The sequence below is a fragment of the Canis aureus genome, chromosome 29 (genome assembly GCF_053574225.1).
Source record: "Canis aureus isolate CA01 chromosome 29, VMU_Caureus_v.1.0, whole genome shotgun sequence".
NCBI lineage: Eukaryota > Metazoa > Chordata > Mammalia > Carnivora > Canidae > Canis > Canis aureus.
The window spans coordinates 40,621,342-40,647,361 of NC_135639.1; the positions used below are offsets into that span (position 1 = coordinate 40,621,342).

The 26,020-nt window shown below is 42.8% G+C and overlaps 1 protein-coding gene and 1 pseudogene across 9 annotated transcripts in view; one reads left to right on the top strand and one right to left on the bottom strand.

Moving 5' to 3' along the window:
- The window catches only part of WDFY4 (WDFY family member 4), a 285,914-nt gene that overhangs the window by 159,362 nt on the left and 100,532 nt on the right, over positions 1-26,020 (bottom strand). For all 9 annotated transcript variants that reach the window (XR_013368304.1, XR_013368303.1, XR_013368305.1 and 6 more), the window contains 8 exons: positions 24,308-24,460; positions 18,786-18,859; positions 16,223-16,384; positions 15,527-15,618; positions 13,766-13,865; positions 6,706-6,911; positions 5,718-5,887; positions 3,304-3,429 (listed from right to left, as the gene is read on the bottom strand). Coding sequence is in view for 6 of the 9 variants with exons in the window: in XM_077878621.1 (XP_077734747.1) it covers positions 3,304-3,429; positions 5,718-5,887; positions 6,706-6,911; positions 13,766-13,865; positions 15,527-15,618; positions 16,223-16,384; positions 18,786-18,859; positions 24,308-24,460 (1,083 nt within the window). In the remaining 3 variants the exon portion in view is untranslated. The remainder of the gene's footprint in view (positions 1-3,303; positions 3,430-5,717; positions 5,888-6,705; positions 6,912-13,765; positions 13,866-15,526; positions 15,619-16,222; positions 16,385-18,785; positions 18,860-24,307; positions 24,461-26,020) is intronic.
- Positions 8,523-9,119, top strand: LOC144300880 (MICOS complex subunit MIC26 pseudogene; annotated as a pseudogene).

Below are 26,020 nucleotides of genomic sequence, written 5' to 3' on the forward strand. Positions count from 1 at the left end.
CAAGTCATATGTACAGCTTATGATGCCCACTTTCATTCTGGATATATTTCCAACAGAAATGACTATGCATCCACAGAAGATGTGTACATAGTGTACATATTACCAATTGGAAACAACCCAGAATGGATGGATGGTCACAAAAAAATACTACTCAACAATAAAAAAGCATGAACTACTGACATACACAACAACAGGGGCAAATCCCACAAACATAACAATGAGTAAAAGAAGCCAGATGAAGAGAGTACATATGATAGGTACTCAAGTTCACATCACAACAAGTTCAAAAACATGCAAACCAATTTACAGTTACCACTGGGTAAGGGAATGATGTCAAGTAAAGTTCAAAGCAAAACTTAAAACAAATAAAATAAACTGAGAAACATTAGTTAGAGTTATTTCCTACAGTACAGTCCCTGGCCTTTTTCTCTCATCTTTCCAATCTTTGCCTTCTACACTGCAATGTTTGTCTACTATATTTGGTGAATGATGCTTTTAGACAGATGTGTTCATTAAACCAGAACAATTTTGGAGTCACTCTGATTTTTGTTACATGTTTGTTAGATCTCAGAAGATTGGGTCTTGGCTTTTCACCCAGTTTAAGAGGCACGCCTGTAATATATCAGATAACCATTTTATGTTTGACTTTATAATGTAAATGTTTGGGTTTTCTTTTTTTTACTCCTCTCAGCATACTATATATTTTGTTTATTTTACATGCTTTCATGTTATTCATTTTGTTTGCTTTTAAAAATAACATTGGGACTCTTGGGTGGCTCAGCAGTTGAGCATCTGCCTTCATTCAGCTCAGGGTGTGATCCCAGAGCCCTGGGATCGAATCCTGCATCAGGCTTCCTGCATGGAGCCTGCTTCTCTCTCTGCCTAGGTCTCTGCTTCTCTTTTGTCTCTCATGAATAAATAAATAAAATCTTTTAAAAATAACATTAAAAACATCAAATAGAAAAAAGTAACATTAACCATTAGAGAGGTAACAAGCTTTTTATGCTGCAACAGAAAATATGCATTTTTTTGCAGGCACCCAACACAAAAATTAATTGAACATTAGGTCTATAATGGAAACATGAGTAAGTATCCCAAAGATGGAGAGTATACAGATCACATGCTCTGACTAGGACAAAACAAAATGAAAATGATAGCAATAAAAAAACCAAAAAGTTTAACCATAGGGACATTAAAAAATATATATGAGTCAAGAGGTCTTTAAAACTGCATCACATTAGCTCTAGAAAAAAAAAAAAATTGAAGATGCCAAATACCAAGATCTTAGAATTAGACAGAAAAAAAATTAGGAGAATATATCCAAAGTTGGTTCATTAAATCAATCTATAAGTCCTCAGCTCCTTAGGTAATGGGAGGGTGTGGGATAAATACAGCATGAGTCTACAAATACTGAATAAGAAGGGGGAAATAATCATACAGAAAATTAAATAAATCAAGAGACCATTTGTACAAACTGACTAAAATATCTATTACCTAAACAAGGTCAAAGAGACATTTAAGAGCCTAAACAAAGCAATAATGAAAAAAGTTGAGGCCTAAGAGTTTCATAGGAACAATTTAAATAATATAAGAATTATGGATTTAACCTCTTCTTGAATAAAAAGAAAGAAAAACAGGTTTTTTTTTTCAGTGAAGTTAGCATAATACTGATATCAAGACCTGACAAACATAACAAAAAGAAAACTGCAGCCCACTATCATTTATAAATATGCACTCAAAATCATAAATAAGATATTTACAAACAGAAGAAGGAGGTGCACTAAAGGAATAAGAACAATCAAATCTATTGATGCAATTTGTTGTAGGTAAGTGGCTAGAAGAAAAAAGCATATGATCACCTAATCACATGCTAAAAGAGTATTATTAAAAATTATATACATTCTTGTTTTTAAAAAGAGCAAAAAGTATTATCTATACTTTCTTAGCATAATCTCATAACATACACAGATACGCACAGAGAAAAACTGGCAAAAGATAAAAATAAATCCACAGAAAAATAAATAGGGATGGCTAATAAGCATATGAAAAATGCTATCAATTTCAGTAATGATAAATATAAGTGAACTCGACCATGAAATCACCAGTTGGGCAATGTTGTTGGGGCTATGAGGACTGGGATGGGCACTCACATATGGGATGGCGGGATGTACATTAGATGGAAGAGCGTGTATGTATAATGTTTGATGCAACCTTCCTGAGAAGTGCATCAAAATAAAATATATCAAGGACACTTTGACCTAACAACCTACATCCCAGAATTCACACTAATGAGAATATCAAACTACAGGGAAAGGATATCTGCTCAAGAAAGTTCATTATAGACTTTTTATAACAATGAACATTCTGAAAAACAACCTAAATTTCCATGTACAAATATAGATTATTCCCAACAACATATTGAGGGAAAAAAACACAAGAGGAATTTATGTGGCCTAACCCTCTGTGCGAATATGGTATAATCTTAGGTGTCTGGAAGAACATTTCACTAAAGTTCATGGTGGTTATCTCTGCCTGGGAGTGTTTCAGGTGATTTTTACTTTCTATCTTTCTCTTTTGTTTAAATTGTAAAGGTAAACATGCATCATTTTATAGAAGCAATAAGGTTTCCCCACACAGGACAAGCCTCCAGTCACCCTTGGGGTCTACTGAACAGAGTCAGAAGTCTTCAGCCTCCCATGCAAGTTCTTGTTCATCTGGCTCATGATTGCTCCCATTCACAGGCCACATGGCCTTTACCCCGCCTCACATTTGCCTCCATGCTGAAAATAACTTTTTAACCTATCTCTAATGGACCCTGAAGGCCTGAATTAATGGCTCTCCATGTCATGTATGTAGTTGGTGAGCACCTGTCTTCTCTAACAGGTTTCTACCTCACAGCTCAGTCACACTGGAGCCCCACCTGTCCTGGTGGATGTGAGTTCCTTGAAGGAAGAGGCCCCTTTCCACCCTTTACAAGTCCCCTGAAGCTCCTGACCTAAAACAGAAATGTTCCCTTTACTGGAAGGCATTAAATCACCCAGTGAAGAAAATCAAATATTTAAACAAATGAAAAACAAATATCTTCTGGCAAGAGTGCATAAACTCCACTGGGGACGTTTAGGCTAGGTTTTCCACTGAGCAGCCAAGTGATCATGAGGAACCCACCTTGCCTCTTCTACCAAGTGTTCTGAATAACACTTGCTAATTATCAGTGAGGGAAGCTGCTGGAAAAAGTCAATGTGACTCTTCCAAACTTGTCTTCCCATTAGAACCTCCTCATGAGATGCAGGGAATGGATCTCACCTGGTTCATGGTGGCTTTCAGCATTTCCAGGAGCAGAAGGGCACCTTCAGTGCACAGCCCAGCCCGGAGGACTTCTTCACTGTGATGCTTCTGCAAGAGCCACCGAAGCATGGCATCCAACCTATCCTGAAAGAGAGGGCAAGGGATGTAGAGAGATGTCCAGCAGCACACCAAGGGAACCAGCTTTCCAGCCAGCCCATCGTGTTTCCCAGGGGGCCTGAGTGTTTGGAAAGGCAAAACAGCACAGTAGCAGCCTTGGTGGCTGGCCTATGTGGTGAACTTCAGTCACTCGGCAGTGCCTAGGGGAAATACATGCCTCCAAGAAGATGCTGCAGACCCACCAGCAATTTGTATTGAGTTTAGCTCTTTCATTTGGTTTGAGATCACAATCAACTTTAATGAATTTTTGTAAATGAGATTCCATATGAGGAATTCAAAGCCTTTGGGGAAAGTGCCAAGTATAGCAGAGGGACCATGGGGGTTGACCAGTCGGGAGATCTGACTTTGCCACTTTATTTTTTTTTTAAGATTTTATTTATTTATTCATGAGAGACACACACAGAGAGAGAAGCTGAGATACAGGCAGAAGGAGAAGCGGGCTCCATGCAAGGAGCCTGATGCGGGACTCAATCCCGGGACTCCAGGATCACGCCCTGGGCCAAAGGCAGGCACTAAATCACTGAACCACCCAGGGATCCCTGACTTTGCTACTTTAAAAGCAGGGTTTATGCAAGTTATTCAGCCTCTTGGCAACTCAGTTTCCTTCTCTGTAGAATGAAAATCACATTCTCCACCCCATGGGATGGTTATAAATATCAAGCAAAATAAAATATGTAAAACATCTCTCATGAGTCCTGACATTCAGCAGATGTTTGTTCCCTACAATATATTCTTGGAGAAATAGAAATACGGGATTTCAGTGACCTTGGCAGAGCATATTAAGAACTTTATTTTGAAGTGTGATCTATAATACTATTAGCATATATAAAGATCTAGATAGATCAAATATAAGGATGTGCAAGAGGTAGATTTTCTAGCCTTCTATTTACAGAGCCATGCCACTCCCCCAATTTCAATTCAGTGAAGTTTAATTCAACACAACTGAGACTGAGGAACAATTTCTGAATCTACTATTTTTGGGGCACCAACGAAGGTGAGTAAGAAGTAGGGTCTGTTCTTGAGGACCTCAGTAGCTAAGGAGACAGGAAATTATGTAACTGTGACGATGGCATATAAGAGGGAGGTGTGCTAAGGCACACAGGAGGGAATGATTGCTCCTGTCTAGAGATCTAAGCAGGAGGTGGAATCTGAGCTGAGTACTGAGAGAGGACACATCTCCAGGCAAGTGACAGGAAAGCTCATTAAAGGCACAGGGGAGGCGAGCACGAAGTAGCCGGTGTTATTAGAGAGGTGACTCAGGAGATCCACGGCACAAAGAGCAAGCAAGCAAGGAAGCTGGACTGAAGAGACAAGGTAGGCACCCAATCACAAAGGGTCTTGATGCCAGCTATGGAGTCTGAACCCGATCCCACAGGGGAGCTCATGAAGCCTTGGATGTGGTACAAATGAATGAGGGATTGGGTATATGGTGAGAAGCTATACATAGTAAGTGTAGGCCCTTCTTTGGAGAAATTTGGCTAAGGAAAGGATGATAAATAATACAGCAGTTAGTCAAGAATGTGAGTCAAGGGGGCAGCTTCTGGCTTTAGGTGGGACACAGTTCACTGTACTTATGGTCTGTGAGGAATAAGTCCATAGAATAGGAGATGCTGGAAATATAGGAGAAAGAAGGACCAATCACTGGTAAGGTCACTCAGGAAAGGAGGGGAAGGAATCCAGATCAGCCTGGAGAGCTACTCTTTGCCAGCGACAATAGATGAAGAGGGCCACGGCATAAATAGGTGGTGAAGAGTGGGGTGCCAAGGTAATGCCCTCCTCTGGGGTCCTTCACTCCCACTGTGAGTAAGTCATCTGAGAAAAGGGCAGCTTTGAAGCAGAAGACTTGAAAGCATATGTGTTTACACTAAAACACAGGGGAATCAAGGACCATGGCTAAGGTAAAGAGACATGCTTTTTCAGAAGGTATAAACTGAGGCTTTAATTGTATAGTGGCAGCAATTCACCTCCCCATGACACCCCCATCATCATGTGAGTTCTCTAGCTATGCCCAGAAGGAGAAAGATTTAAAGTGGGACTGGTAAAAACACAGACCGGCTGACAGGGATGATGGAAGGCAGTGGCCCAGGAGCTCAGGGAATCTGAAGAGCTAGCTAAGGGGATGGCACCACAAGTGGGTCAGCAAACGACACGAATTAGAAGAAGTGGATGGAGGTAGGGGTGGAGAATCTTAGGGAACACCTTAGTCACATGGGATCAGAAAACCAGGTATGTCACTCCATCCCAGGGGCACCTACTTTGGGCCCATCCATCAGTTCCGTAAGAGGCGTCTGCAGGAAGAAGGTGGACACAATGAGGTAGACTTCTGGAATATGCACATGGTGGCTCAGAAAGTCCTTCAAGACACGGAATCCAGGAAGCAGGCAAGGGCTCTGGTCCGGCATGGGGGGCTGGCTCTTCAGGTTATCTATTGATCAAGTGGCAGGGGCACAAAATCCAATTGAGAACAATTGCTATTTCTTCTGGTCAAGGTGGGGATTGGACACACAAAGAAATTCCCTGCCACCTACTCATCCCATAGAAACACTGGATAAAAATATACATCATACATACATGAGCATAAGAAAGTATTCAATAAAGAGTTCCTTTACTTATTCCTGACATATTCATTCATCCATTCATTTATTCAAAACAGATACTTATTTAGTGCCTACTACTTTAGATGCAATAGGGCAACTTTATACTAAGCAATAGGGACATAGTATTTCAACAAAATATATGGAGCCCCAGACCCTCACCAAGTACCTAGAATGTAGGGGGAAGGAGAGACATTAAGGAATTAAATACTCAAATAAATATATGCTTGCGAATTCTGACAAGAAAAGTAATAGGGGCAAAGAGAGTCTAACAGAGGCACCCTAATTCAGGTGGTACCCCCCTCTCCTGGAGGAAGTGGCATTTGAACTGAGCACTGAGGGGTGAACCCACACCAGCCAGGAGAGCCTTGCTGGTATAGTGGGTTGGGGGAACGTCTCAGGAAGAGGAAAAGAGCTAAGGAGCTTTTGAGGAATGGAAGGAAGCCCCCAGTGTCTGTAAAGCAGGACAAAGGACAAAGGGGATCCTAACCAGGAAGTAGGAGGGGACTGGGGCTGATCCGGGTCAGGGGTCAAGGTGATCCTATTGCTAGAGCTATGAAGGCCCCAAGCAGGAAGGAGCTTTGCAGGTCCTCACTCGAAGCCCAGAAGGAGGTGGCCCACCACTTCCTGGAGAAGGCTGCACACTCACCTATCACAATGTCCACACCCTCAGAGCTGTGCTCCACCCAGGATCCCGCAGACAGACCATCTTTAAATCGCCCTTGGAGGGAGGGGCTTGACAAAAAGTGCAGCAGCAATTTCAAGCCCAGCACAGTGGTGCTGGGATGCACGTGGCCCTGCACAAGGAGCAGGAACCAGTCAGGCCCCAGGTTCAGAAACATCTCTTCCTTTGTCCTGCAGGGATCAATAAATCAATAAATTATCTCCCGGTCCATGAGCAAATGACAAATCCAGAAAATACAAAGAATGTCCAGCTTCACTCGTCACCTAGGATAAGCAAATTAAGGTTAATCAGGATATTACTTAGTGAAGTACATGTTATATTTTTAAGGAATGGTAAAATAAAATGCTGGCAAAGTTGCTGTTAAATGGCTAAATATTTTTATTAATGGCTGATTGTATGTTGGCCAGAGCTTTTCAAAGCAATCAGAAACTATCAAAAGATAGACAAGTGTACAGGCCCCTTGATAGCCTTACTCCACTAGTGTTTATAGTTATGGTGTCTGACTAGCCACCCATCTAATTACATCAGTACAGTCTCATAAAACACATAATGGTTAGTTAACTCCCTTTTCAAATACACAAGTCAAAATTAATCTAAGTGGAATAGTCCAATATTTATGCGTCTTTCTTTATAAGTTTAGGCAAAGTATATGTTTAACTGTCACTTTCAAAAATGAATTTTATTGTTTTTAAAGATTTATTTTTATTTATTTATGATAGACATAGAGAGAGAGAGAGAGAGAGAGAGAGAAGGGCAGAGACACAGGCAGAGGGAGAAGCAGGCTCCATGCCGGGAGCCAGACACGGGACTCGATCCCGGGACCCCAGGATCGCGCCCTGGGCCAAAGGCAGGCGCAAAACCACTGAGCCCCCCAGGGATCCCCTCAAAAATGAATTTTAAAATGATGAATTTGGACTCAACTGAATACACATTCTTCTCAAGTGCACATGGAACTTTCTCCAGAAGAGACTACATACTGGGTCACAAATCGGGTCTGAACCGATACCAAAAGATTGGGATCATCCCCTGCGTATTCTCAGACCATAATGCCTTGAAATTAGAACTAAATCACAACAAGAAGTTTGGAAGGACCTCAAACACGTGGAGGTTAAGGACCATCCTGCTAAAAGATGAAAGGGTCAACCAGGAAATTAAGGAAGAATTAAAAAGATTCATGGAAATTAATGAGAATAAAGATACAACCGTTCAAAATCTTTGGGATACAGCAAATGCAGTCCTGAGGGGCAAATACATCGCAATGCAAGCATCCATCCAAAAACTGGAAAGAACTCAAATACACAAGCTAACCTCACACCTAAAGGAGCTAGAGACAAAACAGCAAATAGATCCCACACCCAGCAGAAGAAGAGAGTTAATAAAGATTCGAGCAGAACTCAACAAAATCGAGACCAGAAGAACTGTGGAACAGATCAACAAAGCCAGGAGTTGGTTCTTTGAAAGAATTAATAAGATAGATAAACCATTAGCCAGCCTTATTAAAAAGAAGAGAGAGAAGACTCAAATTAAAAAAATCATAAATGAGAAAGGAGAGATCACTACCAACACCAAGGAAATACAAACGATTTTAAAAACATATTATGAACAGCTATACGCCAATAAATTGGGCAATCTGGAAGAAATGGACGCATTCCTGGAAAGCCACAAACTACCAAAACTGGAACAGGAAGAAACAGAAAACCTGAACAGGCCAATAACCAGGGAGGAAATTGAAGCAGTCATCAAAAACCTCCCCAGTGTCCAGAGCCACCTCTGCCAGCAACATGTTCAAAGTAATTCGGAGGTCTGTGGGGCCAGCCAGCCTGAGTCTGCTCACCTTTAAAGTCTATGCATCACCTAAAAGGGACTCACCTCACAAAACTTCTGTGAAGGTTATTGAGCTTTCACTCTACTTGGTTCCTAAGGGTCAATCTAAATATGTGGAGGAGCCAAGGACCCAGCTTGAAGAAAGCATTTCACATCTCCGACATTATTGCGAGCCATATACAAGTTGGTGTCAGGAAATGTACTCGCAAACAAAGCCCAAGATGCAGAGCTTGGTTCAATGGGGGTTAGACAGCTATGAATATCTCCAAAATGCACCTCCTGGATTTTTTCCAAGACTTGGTGTTATTGGTTTTGCTGGCATTGTTGGACTTCTTTTGGCTAGAGGGTCAAAAATAAAGAAGCTCGTGTATCCACCTGGGTTCATGGGACCAGCTGCCTCTCTTTATTATCCACAACAAGCCATCATATTTGTCCAGGTCAGTGGGGAGAAATTATATGACTGGGGTTTACGAGGATACATAGTTGTAGAAGATTTGTGGAAGGAGAACTTTCAAAAGCCAGGAAATGTAAAGAATTCACCTGAAAATAAGTAGAATGCTCCATGCTCTGCCCATTTTAATCAGTTATAGGTAAACATTGGAAACTCCATGCATTTTCTACAGAAAAATGGCAGAGAAGTCAGTACTGAATGTAGTAAATTGGCTTTCTTCTTCAGGAAACACTATACCAGGCTTCTTTGTTATCTTGGGTGATACCATACTACCAGTGGACTAATCGGAAATCCTTTCACCTAGAGATAATGTCCAGCATTAGAACTCCTGGTTCTCATGTTGCTATTTATGTACATAATTAAAATTCTGAATTAAAAAAAAAAACTCGGGATCCCTGGGTGGCGCAGCGGTTTGGCGCCTGCCTTTGGCCCAGGGCGTGATCCTGGAGACCCGGGATCGAATCCCACATCAGGCTCCCAGTGCATGGAGCCTGCTTCTCCCTCTGCCTGTGTCTCTGCCTCTCTGTCTCTCTCTGTGACTATCATAAATAAATAAAAAAAAAAAGTTAAAAAAAAAATTAAAAAAAAAAATAATAAAAATAAAAAATAAAAAATAAAAAAAAAAAACTCCCAAGACACAAAAGTCCAGGGCCAGATGGCTTCCCTGGGGAATTCTATCAAACATTTAAAGAAGACCATACCTATTCTACTAAAGCTGTTTGGAAAGATAGAAAGAGATGGAGTACTTCCAAATTCGTTCTATGAGGCCAGCATAACCTTAATTCCAAAACCAGACAAAGACCCCACCAAAAAGGAGAATTACAGACCAATATCCCTGATGAACATGGATGCAAAAATTCTCAACAAGATACTAGCCAATAGGATCCAACAGTACATTAAGAAAATTATTCACCATGACCAAGTAGGATTTATCCCTGGGACACAAGGCTGGTTCAACACTCGTAAAACAATCAGTGTGATTCATCATATCAGCAAGAGAAAAACCAAGAACTATATGATCCTCTCATTAGATGCAGAGAAAGCATTTGACAAAATACAGCATCCATTCCTGATCAAAACTCTTCAGAGTGTAGGGATAGAGGGAACATTCCTCAACATCTTAAAAGCCATCTACAAAGAGCCCTCAGCAAATATCATTCTCAATGGGGAAGCACTGGGAGCCTTTCCCCTAAGATCAGGAACAAGACAGGGATGTCCACTCTCACCACTGCTATTCAACATAGTACTGGAAGTCCTAGCCTCAGCAGTCAGACAACAAAAAGACATTAAAGGCATTCAAGTTGGCAAAGAAGAAGTCAAACTCTCCCTCTTCGCTGATGACATGATACTCTACATAGAAAACCCAAAAGCCTCCACCCCAAGATTGCTAGAACTCATACAGCAATTTGGCAGCGTGGCAGGATACAAAATCAATGCCCAGAAGTCAGTGGCATTTCTATACACTAACAATGAGACTGAAGAAAGAGAAATTAAGGAGTCAATCCCATTTACAATTGCACCCAAAAGCATAAGATACCTAGGAATAAAGCTAACCAAAGAGGTAAAGGATCTATACCCTAAAAACTATAGAACACTTCTGAAAGAAATCGAGGAAGACACAAAGAGATGGAAAAATATTCTATGCTCATGGATTGGCAGAATTAATATTGTGAAAATGTCAATGTTACCCAGGGCAATTTACACGTTTAATGCAATCCCTATCAAAATACCATGGACTTTCTTCAGAGAGTTAGAACAAATTATTTTAAGATTTGTGTGGAATCAAAAAAGAGCCCGAATAGCCAGGGGAATTTTAAAAAAGAAAACCATAGCTGGGGGCATCACAATGCCAGATTTCAGGTTGTCCTACAAAGCTGTGGTCCTCAAGACAGTGTGGTACTGGCACAAAAACAGACACATAGATCAATGGAGCAGAATAGAGAATCCAGAAGTGGGCCCTCAACTTTATGATCAACTAATATTCGACAAAGGAGGAAAGACTATCCACTGGGAAAAAAGACAGTCTCTTCAATAAATGGTGCTGGGAAAACTGGACATCCACATGCAGAAGAATGAAACTAGACCACTCTCTTTCATCATACACAAAGATAAACTCAAAATGGATGAAAGATCTAAATGTGAGACACGAATCCATCAAAATCTTAGAGGAGAACACAGGCAACACCCTTTTTGAACTCGGCCACAGTAACTTCTTGCAAGATACATCCATGAAGGCAAAAGAAACAAAAGCAAAAATGAACTATTGGGACTTCATCAAGATAAGAAGCTTTTGCACAGCAAAGGATACAGTCGACAAAACTAAAAGACAACCTACAGAATGGGAGAAGATATTTGCAAATGACGTATCAGATAAAGGGCTAGTTTCCAAGATCTATAAAGAACTTATTAAACTCAACAGCAAAGAAACAAACAATCCAATCATGAAATGGGCAAAAGACATGAACAGAAATCTCACAGAGGAAGACCTAGAAATGTCCAACACACACATGAGAAAATGCTCTGCATCACTGGCCATCAGGGAAATACACATCAAAACCACAATGAGATACCACCTCACACCAGTGAGAATGGGGAAAATTAACAAGGCAGGAAACCACAAATGTTGGAGAGGATGTGGAGAAAAGAGAACCCTCTTACACTGTTGGTGGGAATGTGAACTGGTGCAGCCACTCTGGAAAACTGTGTGGAGGTTCCTCAAGAGTTAAAAATAGACCTGCCCTACGACTCAGAATTGCACTGCTGGAGATTTACCCCAAAGATACAGATGCAATGAAACACCGGGACACCTGCACCCCGATGTTTCTAGCAGCAATGTCCACAATAGCCAAACTGTGGAAGGAGCCTCGGTGTCCATCGAAAGATGAATGGATAAAGAAGATGTGGTCTATGTATACAATGGAATATTACTCAGCCACTAGAAATGACAAATACCCACCATTTGCTTCGACGTGGATGGAACTGGAGGGTATTATGCTGAGTGAAATAAGTGAATCGGAGAAGGACAAACATTATATGGTCCCATTCATTTGAGGAATATAAATAATAGTGAAAGGGAATAGAAGGGAAGGGAGAAGAAATGTGTGGGAAATATCAGAAAGGGAGACAGAACATGAAAGACTCCTAACTCTGGGAAACGAAACGAACTAGGGGTGGTGGAAGGGGATGAGGGCATGGGGTGGGGGTCACTGGGTGGTGGGCACTGAGGGGTGCACTTGAGGGGATGAGCACTGGGTGTTATTCTGTATGTCGGCAAATTGAACACCAATAAAAAATAAATTTATTATTTAAAAAAATAAAATAGAATGATGAGTTTGGAGAATACAAATTTGCTGGAAGGGACTGGAAGGGGTGGGTAACCAAACCTCAGGGGTAATGGCTCAGCAAAGGACTCTGCCTCCTGGGAGCCAAAAAAGGGTCTATCTTTGCTGGGCAGTGTTCTCAGTTCTAGCTGCCAGACTAGGGAGCGAGGCTGTGGTCACCAGACTGGAGATCAAGAAGTGGTCCTCTCTTCTATCCCTGCCTCTGTTTACTAAATGGATGAATTTGGCAGGGCTCTTGATGAGCTCTGGTCATTTTGATGGTAGTGATGATGATAATGATAGTGATGCTGATGGTGGTGATTGTGATGATGATGATGATGGCAGTGATGGTGAGATGATAATGATAGCAGTTCGCTTATGGAGTATTTATAGTATTCCAGACACTGTGCCTAGGGCCAGCCACATATTAATTTCCATCTTTAGCAGATACTAATTTTATCCTCAGATAGATGAACAAAAGAGGGTATGGAAGGCTTAACTAACCTCCCCAAGTTTTCTGGAAGCAGAGCTGGGATTTGAACCTAGGAGGTCTAGAGATCAGAGCCCCAGTGCTTAAGCAGAACACTATATTCTCATTCAAAAAGATGAAAAAGGAAAAGAGTTGAACTAGCTCATCTCCAAGGCATCTTCCATTTCTATCATGCTCTGATTCGAGGAATGCAGACTTTAAGCACTACTTGCAAGGCTGTTTTACTGAGAGGTGACTCCTCACCCCATTCCTCCCTCTCCCAAACACAAATACACATGAAAATGTCAACTCAGCAAGAGTAAGGATCTGGTCTGACTTCCTCAGCACTATATTCCTGCAGTGAGGAATGATGTCTGGCACACAGTAGGGGCTCAACAAACAGTTGTTGAATGAGTGACGCTGGAGTTGGACATAAAGCAGCAGTCAGGGAGAGAGAATTAATGGAATTTTATGGTTAACACGTTGTTTTCAAAGTTAATTGAAAGCAGATACTTGTTTTTCTAACTTGGAAAAATAACTGAAAAATTGAGAATAAAATAGCAGAAGAATTTGGCAAGCCTTTTCCTTGATAGATGTTATTTAGGCTAACCATTTCTCCATTCTATTGTCTGCCAAGTACAGGACGTCAAAATCAGTAGTTGTCACAACTGCCAAAACAATAACAATTATACTATAGCAATGGTGACAAAAGGAGCCTATTGTAATTTTACCAAATCTGTTTGGAGTTACTCATGCCCATTGCACATTTGTATCAGAATATCTTAGGGCAAGGTCTGCTTTATTTGGTGGAGAGAATATAATTTTCTTTCTGACTGGTGCAGGAAATACACTGCAGAAAACCAACTCAGAGACGCTAAACTTTTCATTAAGAAAAGGTTTTAATACTGCACCCTGTATGAGGCAACCTCATGCCAAATCACTCTTCCCAGAACTACTTACTCAGAGGACAGATGAAGTTGGGAGGAAGATATTACACTGAACAGCATCTCCAGCAACTGGTTTCTGAGCCAGATTGTCTTTCCAGATGTTTGGCTTCCAGCTACAAAAAAGGGAAATTCAGATTTGAGAGAAAACGGATGTAAAGAGACATAATATGTGTTGCAGTAAGCAATCATTCACCAAATGCTTAGTTCACACAGGAATTTGTGCATGGATGGGACTCGAAATTTTGGCGTTGGAGTCTAGACTTCTATGCAAGACTTAAAAATAATTTCAGGAAATGTTTCTAAAGTTCCCTTTACCTGGAAATGTTTTTGATGCTTCCTACCACCCCCCAAAACAATCCTAAAAATAAGGTCAAATTTATCTTTCACTAGAAGAATGTTTTTTTACATTATCATAGGCTGCAACATTTCTTGACCACCTACTATTTCCTGGGCATTATGGGAGGTATTGGGAACAGAGTGGTAGAGATTTTTAGTACTCAATCTCAATGTGCTTCCAGGCTAGGCCTTTGGCATGCCAATATTACACTAAAAACAGAGCTTGGATAGTAGAGTTCAGAATGAGGTCCCTATAAGGAGGGGGACTAAATTTTGTCCCATTATCCATTCATTCATTCCCTTGGTTAACCAGTTATTTTACAACTAATTTAGGCCACACAAACCATGCTGCAGAAATAGGACTGATAAGACAGCTTGGAGAAGTAGAGTCAGATTTCTCTCTGGGATTCTGACCCCAAAGGTCTTAATCTCTCTGAGTTTCCATTTCCTCATCTGCAAAATGGGAATATCAATTCCTACTATTCAGATTTTTGACCTAAGGATAAGAGATTTTTCTAGATTAAGTAACACTGTCCAAAAGAATCTTTTGCAATGAAAGGAATGCTTTGTACCTCCTCTGTCCAACATAGTAACCACTAGCCTCGTGTGGTTATCGAGTACTCAGAACATTGCTAGTGTGACTAAGGAATTGAATTTTTAATTGTATTTCATTTCTATCAATTAAAATTTAAATTTTAGTGGCCACATGTGGCTAGAGGCTCCCATCTTGGACAGCACGGATCTGGAGGGCCCAGAACAAAGTAGCCAGTGATTGTTCCCTTCATATCTGCCCTAACAGAAGAAACATGACATAGCTCTTGTTCTTCACCTGATTGGGAGGAGAGAAACTCAAGGAAACAAATCACAGATCCATGCATTAGAGTAAGCCCAAGGGCTCTAGAAGCAGAGGAGGTGACTTGATCTGGCTTGGTGGGACTGGGAATGGTTAGTGCAGTGGGCAAAGTAGGGAGTGGGGTGAATCAGGGGAGGCATTTCTGCCAAGGGAACAGCATGTGCAAAGCATGGCTGGAGGGCAGACCATCACACATGAGGATGTGCAGGTGCTTCACAGCGCTGAATATGGGGTTCATTGGAGGAGCAAGGGTAGGAAAGATTCAACCAGGAAAGTAGGCAGAAACTGGATCTTGAAGGATTCCACCTGTTGGCCTATAGGGAACTGAGTTTTATCCTGGATGTCTTAGAAGACATTTAAGGTTGTGAAGGAAGAATATACAATTTGATCTGATTGCAGTCCTCCTCATAAAACTAAGACCTCACAAGCCAGTAATTGGGAACAACTGCTCAGTTGTGGATACCTTCCCTGTCCTTCACCTCAGCCCTTTCCTCTACACAATGGCCCCAATACAGGTGGCTCTCAGGGGTGCCATAAGACTCAGCCTGCAGCCTTCAGGCTGGTGTCTGAGAAAGGTCTTCTCACCAGGCACCGAGGAGTCCAGGCCCCCATCCACGCAGATCTCCCTCTCGTTCACCGAAGAAGGCTTGAGAGTGTACACAACAAACAGCCCGATTCTTAATGCAGAAAGAGAAAGATCATTCAATGCTGGGCTCAACCCATGTTTGCTCAACACATATAAAGGTTTTATACATAGATCCACCAAAATCAGCCTCAAGGCAGGGTTTGAGGTGCATCATGTTATTCTGTGATCAATGCAGTGTTTCCAGAGACTTCTAAAATCTGTCAGGATTCATCAGAGCAGTTAGCTCTAGCTCTGCCAGGTCAACAGAACAGATAGCAATGAGGACGAAAAAGGCTAAATATCATGCCAGCTGGGCCTGTCCTTTGGGAAGTCTGCAAAAAGCAGACATGTTAGGTCAATGGCTGATGAGGATGACTATGCTCATGGATATTCTTGAACTCTTGGTGTAGCAAGTGTGTCTGAGCACCAGGGAGCAGTGAGCACATGGCCCTTCTGGGAGTCTAGAAGACCCACCCGTTTTCTCAACTCTCAGCCCTGAACAGGACCTCCAGAAGATTCCAAGGAAATGGAATCTGCCATTGCATTGAAGGGTAATGTTACTGGGTCGAGTGTGGTCAGGAGAGAACTGGGGCCTATATTCCCTTGTTAAATGGTCCCAAGGTTCTGCCCACCCTCTGGGAAGCCTGGCACAGTACCTGAGCAAGTCTTGGATGTTGAAGTGGCCCCTCAGCTGACAGCCCAGGATGGCAATGATGGTGGGGATCTTGGAGAAGGTGAGGCCCGGCTCGTTGAAGAGGAAGATGAGCTTGGGTATAAGTTGTGCCTGGTGAGCAACTTCAGCATTCCGGGGTCCTTCCCTATGAGCCCAGGAGAGAGGCAGTAAAAGCTTTTACTGGAATGAACCAAATTTGCTATGTTTCTTCGAAAAGGTTTCCCAGGCTGGGCTTGCTCTGTGGCCCTCTGACTCCAATGCTCTCTTGGCAACTCATCAAAATGCTGTCAGACACCCATTGAATATGTGTCTACCAAGTGCCAGAGTTGCTCAGGGATGAGCCTCCCATGCCCTTCCACCCCCGGAAACTGCCTTCAAAGACAACCCCCAGTTATCGACTTTTAAATTCCAAGCCTCAGGGAAAACTAATGCTGGTCTCAGAAAACTCAGAACAAAGAGAGCAGACTCGCATGCGACCGCGGAGCACTTCCCAAAAGCCAGGAGCGCGGGGCCCTCAGCGAGTCTGTCTGGGTATAGGCTCTTCCTGCCCGACTCAAACCACAAAATGGATGAACACGCCACTAAGAGTCAAAAGGGAAAAAGACAGAATTCAAGCACCCGCATCCTCCTTCTTAGGATAATCACAAATTCAATTTCCAGTAAATTCTACTCCCCTGAAGAAAAGAGCTCCCAGATCTTCCAGAAACAACAAGTACAGAAAGTGGGAAAGAAAAATTAAAGGGATGAAGGAGGGTGAATTTGGGTGGATGGCTCCTTCTTGAGCTGTCTTTTCAGTACTAATATAAGAAATTCTGCCAAGCTCCACATCTCTGATACACAAAGAGGCAGAACCAGCCCAGTTCTGTGTGTGGTTTGTATTCCTCAGCCTAACAAGGAAGATGTGCACTCATCTGCCTAGAAGTTCCTGCTATGTTTTGTGCTCTTTCTTATCACAGCACTAAGCAGCGTGTTTTTCTGTATTCCTTTTCCACAAGACTGTCCTGTCTTCTTGAACTTCCAGCAATAAAAACTGGGTGTGAAATGGGAATGGGTTCATAATTAGTATTCAGCGAGTGGCTAAGTGAAAAGATGTTTATGAATATATTCAAAACATCAAAGGTGCTAATGATAAGCTGAAACAGACCTCCATGAGGAGGCAGGTGGACATGGGTATGACCAGCCTGACAGGTGAGGAAGGAGGTGGGTAGCTATGGTGGCTTCCCTGACTATCTTATCCGTTATTCTAATCCCAGTCCCTGGTTTTCTTTTGGGACCTGTCTCTTTTTAACTCCCCTCCATCCATTCCAGAGGTGAAGCCAGGCTCCAGTTTCACCATGTGATCCAAGATGGCCCAGTGAGACCCCATCCTATTGCTGACATTACTTAGTAAAAAAGAAGCCCTCTGTGTTGCCTGTGCAGGCAGGGGATGTGCTCTGAGGAGCTGCCCAGCAGCCATCTTGCCATCTGCCCAAATGAAGCCAGCATGGAAAAAAGCATGGACAAGGTGGTCTCAGATGGAGTAGTGCCACCCAGCCACGTGGGAAAATCTGCCCCATTCCAGTGAATGAGCCAATAAAATCTCCCTTTCCCAACCTTCTTTTTGTCCTCCCCCTTTTCTTTTTTTCTTCCCCCTCTCCCTTCCTTAAGTTGGTTTGAGTTGTATTTCTACCACTTGCAACCAAAAGAGCCCTGGGGGAAAAAAAAAGCCCTGGGAAACGTACAAGGGGTAGTGGAAAGGGAGGTGGGCAGGGGGATGGGGTGCCTGTGTGATGGGCACTGAGGGGGGCACTTGACGGGATGAGCACTGGGCGTTATGCTATATGTTGGCAAATCGAACTCCAATAAATATATATATATATATATATATATATATATATATATATATATACACACGAAGTCACTTAGAAGGAAAGTGGATTGGGAGACAAAGAGGACATAGAGATGTGTTTTCCCTTGCTGAGTCCCTGAGGGTTCTAGCTGCTGAGCTAGAGATTCCCCTTCTGGGTTCCAAATCCACCAGGGGACAGGCTTGCCCCACATAGGTGAGCCACTGGGAAGGACACTGCTACAGATTGAATTTTGTGTCACCCCAAATTCCTATGTAAAAACCTAACCTTCAATGAGACAGTATTTGGAGGTGCCATCTTTGGGAGGTAAACGTGTCAGGAAAGTAGAGCCCTTGTGATGAGATTAGTGCCTTTATGTAAGAGATGCCAGTGAGCTTCCTCACCCCTCCCACCAGGTGACATTATAGTGAGATGTCTGCTCTCACCAGACAGCAAATCTGCCAGCGCCTTGATATTAGACTTCCAGCCTCTAGAAAAGCGAGAACTAAATTTCTGCCATTTATCTGCCACCCCATGTATCATATTTTGTCACAGCAGCCCAAGTGGACTGAGACAGACGTGCTGCCACCTGGGAATTCAGTGCCCCGGAAATGGGAGAAGGCCATGGTTGCTGAGCCATTGCCCGTCCTGGCCCCTCAATTCTCCTCCTTGGCATGAAGCCACTAGTTCTAGCCCCCACACTGCCAAAGACCAGCCTACCTTGGTGATCGAAGAATTTCCACAAGGTGGGAAAAGAGGGAGAGCTCGAGGTTGTCTGCGGTATTCATCCAGAGCTGGAGACAACAAACATGCAGTGAAACCGAGATGTGTGTAAAGAAGGGATCCCAGAAAGGGTGAGCAGGTACCGGGCTGGACATGGTCTCCTGACGCCTGAAATCACTAACACAATCTAGCAGCTTAGGAATCAGACCAGTTCCCCCAACATCTAGAACTTAGAGGGTGCCTTCCCCAGGGGAGAGCTCAGACACCACTCCTCTCCTCTCCATGTTTGCTGCTGTCTGGTACTTCAGTGTGAGTCTTGACTGGAACCAAGGACACCGGCACTAACCTATGTCTGGCCCTCAGCCCCACAGCCCATGTAGCCACACACCAAATGCAGCTCATCCTCCCTGAAGCCTGCAAGGCAAATACCAGTCTTCCCAAGTTAGAAATGAGGAAACAGGCTGAGACAGACCAGGTGAGGGACAGGTCCCACTTACCACCTGCAAGTGATAGGATTCAAATTAGAAGCTGAGTCTTGCCTGTCTAGTTTTATGCTACTTCCACCACACATCCAACTTGTGCACGCATCACTCTCTTCACTGTCCTACTCTTTAAAACCTGCAGCACAGGGCAGCCTGGGTGCCTCAGCAGTTTAGCATCACCTTCAGTCCAGGGCGTGATCCTGGAAATCCGGGATTGAGTCCCACGTCGGGGTCCCTGCATAGAGCCTGCTTCTCCCTCTGCCTGTGTCTCTGCCTCTCTCTCTGTGTGTGTCTCTCATGGATAAATGAACAAAATCTTTAAAAAAATAAAAATAAAACCTGCAGCACAGCCTCGTCCCCTTGCACACAGCTGCACTGCGAGTTGCATGTGAAAGGGAATGCATGCAGATTCCAAGAGTGAACTTCCTCACTCAGGTGGTTTTCACTCACAGTAAACAAAATGCAGCTGCTAATCATCCTGCTGGAGCCAGGTTGACAGCCTGCCTTCAGGTCTCATGTCTTTGCCCCTTTAGAGAGCTCTATTTCTTATTTCCTAATACTGACATTTCCTAGGGCCCGGAATTAAGAGGATTCTAATCTGGATTGCAACAGTGCATTCACGGAGAAGGTAAAAGATCTCACACTTATAAGTGAGACTATTGTCTAGAGGCAAGAAGTGCCCTACAGTTCTTGTCCTAAAATAGTATCGTTATCTGCATGTACTAGCTAAGAAGAGTGAGGCTTAGGGAGACTAAGTAACTTGCCTGGCGCCCCATGGTTTCTAATTGGCAGAGCCCAGCTTCAAAGCCTGGTCTGTCTGACCATCAAGCCCAACCTCCTGTCTCCTCACCACATTCCCCACCCACCCCCCACCCCCCCAGGCATCTCCTGCAGACAATGACCCAAAGGGTCAATACCGACCTCACTTGAATCAAGTAGGTGTCCGTGGCTCTATCCTCTTAAGAGTGAAAGCAAAAGAGCCTCTAAGGACCCAAGTTTCTGAGGAGGCCCTTGAAGGCAGAGACCACCCTTCTCTAGTCCCTAGGGCCAAATACCACACATACCACATATTGAGTACTCAATAAAGACCCATTAAATGTTTTAAAAGAGTGAATGTAAGGTAAGTTAAGGTAAAATATGTGGATTGCTCTTAAACCAGAAGCACACTAACAGAATTCCAGCTCCTGTTTGCACATGCACTGCCTGGCACACACAGAGGAGGGCAACTGCCATTTGGGAGAGCTGGTGTGGGCTGTGGCCCCAGTAGGGATAGAGGTAGGCAGGCCTGGCACCCCAATATGGAAGTCTGTAGGAGTCCAAGTGCCTGCACGCTTGGAATGTTCACTCATGAAGGTAGTCATTGAACAAATGCTTCATCAGCCTCCGTGACAGGAGAAATGAGAAAGTAAGACTGCACCTACCAATCATGTGTGCCCCTGAGCCCTTACCTTTCCCACAGAAGCATATCCTAGTTTCCTTTCCAGAGCACTGGAACAATAAGAAGCTGCCACACCACACTGGAGACTGCCTAGCACTTTAGAAATTACATAATACCAAGTATCTGAATTTTGGGAAACGTGGAAAGTTGAATCTTTTGGTTATTACCCTGTGTCACATAACCCCTGTACTGCAAATTGCACTGAGATGTCTGGATTCGATTTCTTTGAATATCAAATGGATAATATGTCGAAGTTTTCCCTCTCCCCATCTCTGAGACCACTTCACTCTCAGAATGAGCTGGCCTGTCCCTTCTTCAAGGAACCCAAAGCCTCAGCCTCCTGTCCCTTCCCTATTTCCCTACTTCCTGTCTCTCCCTGCTTCCCAACTTCCTGCTTCTCAACTTCCTGTCTCCCCACTCTTTCTCAACTATCTGTCTCAATCATCATACATGGAATCCACCTTTACTCTTGTAACCCACTCTCTTATCTCTGAACCTTCCCTCTCCTTTAAGGACTGCCCCATCAATAGTGATTCTCCCACTAGTATATTTAACCACCGTTTTCTGATGCTTCCTTCTCCTAAGCCTACAAGCAGACTCAAATCCCTTAAGTATTGAAACTTCCTCCCTTCTATTTTCTTCTCTTTTTTTTCTTACTCTAAAGCCAATAAGAATCTATCTCAACTATCTTGACTTCCATCCTCCTCCCTTCACCTCACTTCTGACTCCATTACTTACCTTTCACTAGGCCTGTCAAGACCTTCAATTGACTTCCAAGTGACTTCCAAATTTTACACCATCCTACAAATTATAAAATCTACAACTTACACATCCTTGTTTTTATTTTAATTGATGGAGACAGACATTTGGAAAGGTTTTCTTCTTTTTGAAATTTGGTCCTTCTAATCTCTACATTTATTTCATTTCCTTTTGTTTTACTTTGATCTTTTAGTTTCTGGTTTTTGTGGGTTGCTTGTTTTCTTAACTTCAGCTTCAAAAGGACCAACTTATCTAAAAGTTTACTCAGGGAGTGGTGGGGTGGTGACCATGGTCATTCCGCGAGCATGCTGTGGGAAGGTGGTGGGTTCCTCCATGGGTAATTTCTGGGCCAGGCTGCAGGCAGGAATGCTTTGAAGCCAAGCTGCCTGACCTCTGCCGCAGCATTTTGGAAGGTACAGGTGTGCATGCTGTCTTGTTTATCAGTGTAGTTAAGTCATTTGTGCATATCTCCTTTCCTTTTATACATGGAGAGCCTATATTCCATACCTGGCTGGCTTCCTGCATAACCCTTTCATCCATCTTCAGATCCAAATCGAGGGCCTGGTTCAATTAGCTAATATTTTATTTAGGATTTTGTAGCTATATTTATGAATAAGATTGGACAGGTCTCATGAATGCTCTTTTGAACTATTAGTGACTTGGTGCGCAGCAATGTACTATAGGTCATAAGGTCCTAGCACTTGTGTGCTTCTAGTTTTAGATAACTCCCTCCTTTATTCCCTGGCTCCTTGTATGCTTCTCATCTTCCTTTCTCAAGACCTATTTCCTCCCCATTTTGCCTGTCCATGGGTCACTGTCTGGTTCTTAAAATCCCAGACTTTGGGAGATGAACTCTAGATAGCATTCTCCCTGACTCTCCATTTTGTAATGAGATGTAGTATTTACTCTTAACATAGGATCATTTGGGGGGCAGCCCAGGTGGCTCAGCGGTTTAGCGCTGCCTTCAGCCCAGGGCCTGATCCCTGGAGATCTGGGACCGAGTCCTATGTCAGGCTCCCTGCATGGAGCCTGCTTCTTCCTCTGCCTGTGTCTCTGCCAATCTCTCTCTCTCTCTCTCTCTCTCTCTGTGTGTCTCTCATGAATAAATAAATAAAATCTTTAAAAAAATTTTTTTTCAAAACAAACAAACAAACATAGGATCGTTTGGAATCAGAGTTCTGAGGAGGAGAGGGTAAGAGTGTACTAGTGACTGGCTTGACTGATGATCTCTTCTCCAAAGGTGTAGGCTCCAGAGCTTCTAATATAGTCAAATGGAAGGAGCAGACAAGCTGGACATTAGTGTCTTTTCCTTTTCGTAAAAGTGTTTTAACCAAAAAAAAAAAGAGTCCATAATAAATATTTTTAATATCTATGTTATATGAGAAAAGGTAGGAGTTAAAATATATCTATACTGTGATTATGACTATGATATAAAAATATATGTATATTATGCATAGAAAGTGCAGTAAAGCAATGCCTTAAAAGTTGAAAATGGGGATCCCTGGGTGGCGCAGCGGTTTGGCGCCTGCCTTTGGCCCAGGGCGCGATCCTGGAGACCCGGGATCGAATCCCACATCAGACTCCCGGTGCATGGAGCCTGCTTCTCCCTCTGCCTATGTCTCTGCCTCTCTCTCTCTCTCTCTGTGACTATCATAAATAAATAAAAATTAAAAAAAAAATAAAAATAAAAATAAAAAGTTGAAAATGGTCATCTGGATATCTGAAGTAGAAGCTTCCACCCTCACTCTTCTATAATTTTAAATATTCTATAATAAGTATATATCATTTTTTAAATTAAGAAAATCCATTTTTAAAATCCTTCCATGACTGCAGCAGGGATTGGCTAAAGTACCTATCATGTCATGCAGCCTAGCATATCCCACCTGTCTCATCTCCCAGCCCATCCAGCCTCATGTCTCCCTGCAACAAACAGTTCTTCAGTCACCCTTCAAGACACTTGCTCTCAAATCCCCATGATTGTACTCATCCCTCCTGTGTGTGAATAGTGTACACACCCCCTGGAATGTTCCCCCACTGAACGTATTCTGCCCGACTCAGCCCCAGAGTCCCTGATCTGGAAATATGAATGGACTGTGCTCTCACCCTACTCCCCTGATGCCCTGTGACTGTCTCCCTGTGGCATCTAAGCATATTGTAGTATCACCTCGGTCATGTCCTGGGCCCAGGCGGCGGCTGTGTACCAGCATGTCTCCAGGACACAGCCGGTGCCTGACCCCAGTGGGCACTCAGTAAATGGTGCTTTGGGAACAGAGCAAGTCACTTGAATTCTGTGCGGTACCCTCACTTAGCCGCAGGCCTGCCCTCAGGGTCTCTCAGTCAGCCCTTTCAAGGAGTGTTTGATGGATGAGCATTAGGTGTTCTATTATATGTTGACAAATTGAATTTAAATTAAAAAAAATGTAAAAAAAAAAAAAAAAAAGAATGTTTGTCAACAGCAAAGCTCCACCCAAGGGACTGGGATATATATTTTTTAAACCCATATATATTTTGTACCCTACAGTTTTAGAAGCCTTTCCCAGATATAAACTGGTTTGACCCCACACCAGCCTCTGAGGGAGAGGTGATGCTTCCCATTTCACATACAAGAGGACTAGAACTCAGAGAAATCAAGAGACTTGCCCAAGGCCACATAGCCCATTGGTGGTCTCTTCTTAATTATAAACCCAAGCCTCTGGGCTCCAAAGCCTTTGAAGTTTTCTCTTTCACCACCCTCATGATTATTGAGGAAGCTGGCCAGCAGAGTTTAGAGGAAGCTCCAGATGTTCTTTACCAGGACACACACCCACTGTTTCAGGTCTAATGACTAGTCTCCAGTTTACCTCAAAATTGCAGAGGATGTGTCGAAAGACACCAACGTTGGTGACAGCAGATGACCCAAAGCCTAATTCTGCAGTGCCAGCAATGGAGAGGATGAGCTGAAAAGTTCGGTGGTTTAGGAGAGAGGTCTTTTTCCTCAAGAGAAAAGCCATTATCTGAAAAAGTTAAAACACAGCAATTTCTTCATGAATGCATTCTTAGAACTCTTTCTCCTTCATCTCCTTTTCCCACTAGCACCCATCCTCAGCCCAGACTGCAAACCCTCTGCTCCCTGGTGCTATTCCCTTCATTCCCATGTTCACAGAGGAAAAACACATCACCAACTTCTGTGGCTGCTTCCCCACCAGTGTTCACTTCTCTGGACTCATGTGACTTCACCTCTTACTGTGGACCCCCTGCTTCTTCCTGATAATCTCCCCCTGTGTCTCCAGGATGCCACTGTCTGTTGGTTTCTTCCTACATGTAGTTTAGTTTAGCTTAGTTTAGTTGTTTAGTTTAGTTTAGTTTTAGAGGTAGAGTTTAGTAAATCATCAATAAACACCCAGTGCTTATTCCATCAAGTGCCCTCCTTAATGCCCATCACCCAGTTACCCCATTCCCCCCAAACTCCTCCCCTCCAGCAACCCTCAGTTTGTTTCCTAGAGTAAAGGGTCTCTTATGGTTTGCCACCATCCCTGTTTTTATCATTTTATTTTCCTTCCCTTCCCCTATGTTCATCTGTTTTGTTTCTTAAATTCCACATATGAGTGAAATCTTATATGTCTTCCTCTGACTGATTTATTTTGCTTAGCAAAATACTCTTTAGCTTCATCTATGTCATTGCAAATGGCAAGATTTCATTCTTTAAAATGAATGATGATGATGGCTGAGTAATATTCCATTTTGAAGATAGATGATATATAGATAGATAGACCACATCTTTTTTTATCCATTCATCTGTTGATGGACATCTGAGCTCTTTTCATATTTTGGCTATCATGGACATTGCTGCTATAAACATTGGGGGGTATGCCCCTTAGAATCACTGTGTTTGTCATTATGTTCACAGTACATCAAAGCTGTAATCAAGAGAGTATGTTACTGGCACAAAAACAGACACATAGATCAATAGAACAGAATAGATAACCCAGAAATATACCCTCAACTCTATGGCCAACTAATCTTCAACTAAACAGGAAAGAATATCCACTGAAAAAAAAGTCTCTTCAACACTGATTTGGGGAATATTAGACAGCCACAGGCAAAAGAATGAAATTGGACCATTTTCTCACACCATATACAAAAATAAACTCAAAATGGATGAAAGATATAAGTATGAGACAGGAATCCATCAAAAGCCTAAAAGACAACACAGGCAGAAACTTCTTGGATCTCAATCGCAGCAACTTCTTGGTAGACATCTCTCCAAAGACAGTTGTGATCAATGAATACTCACTATCTTTCCAGACTGCTCCAATCACTTCTTGGATATATCTGAAATCAGACCATTCCCACTCCCCCACTAAGACATAATTAGGATGGCTGAAAGTTGCTTCAGAAAAATCACACACAGGCTGACTGGTTTTACTTTGCAGTAATAGTGTCAAGTGCCAAAATAGTCCTCATTTGGCCTGGTGGTCCAATTCTGTTTTTTTAGTAAGCTGGGTTTTTTCATTCTAAAGATTAGGATTTCATCTCTTCTCTCTTCCCAACCTCACTTTGCCCCTACCACCCAA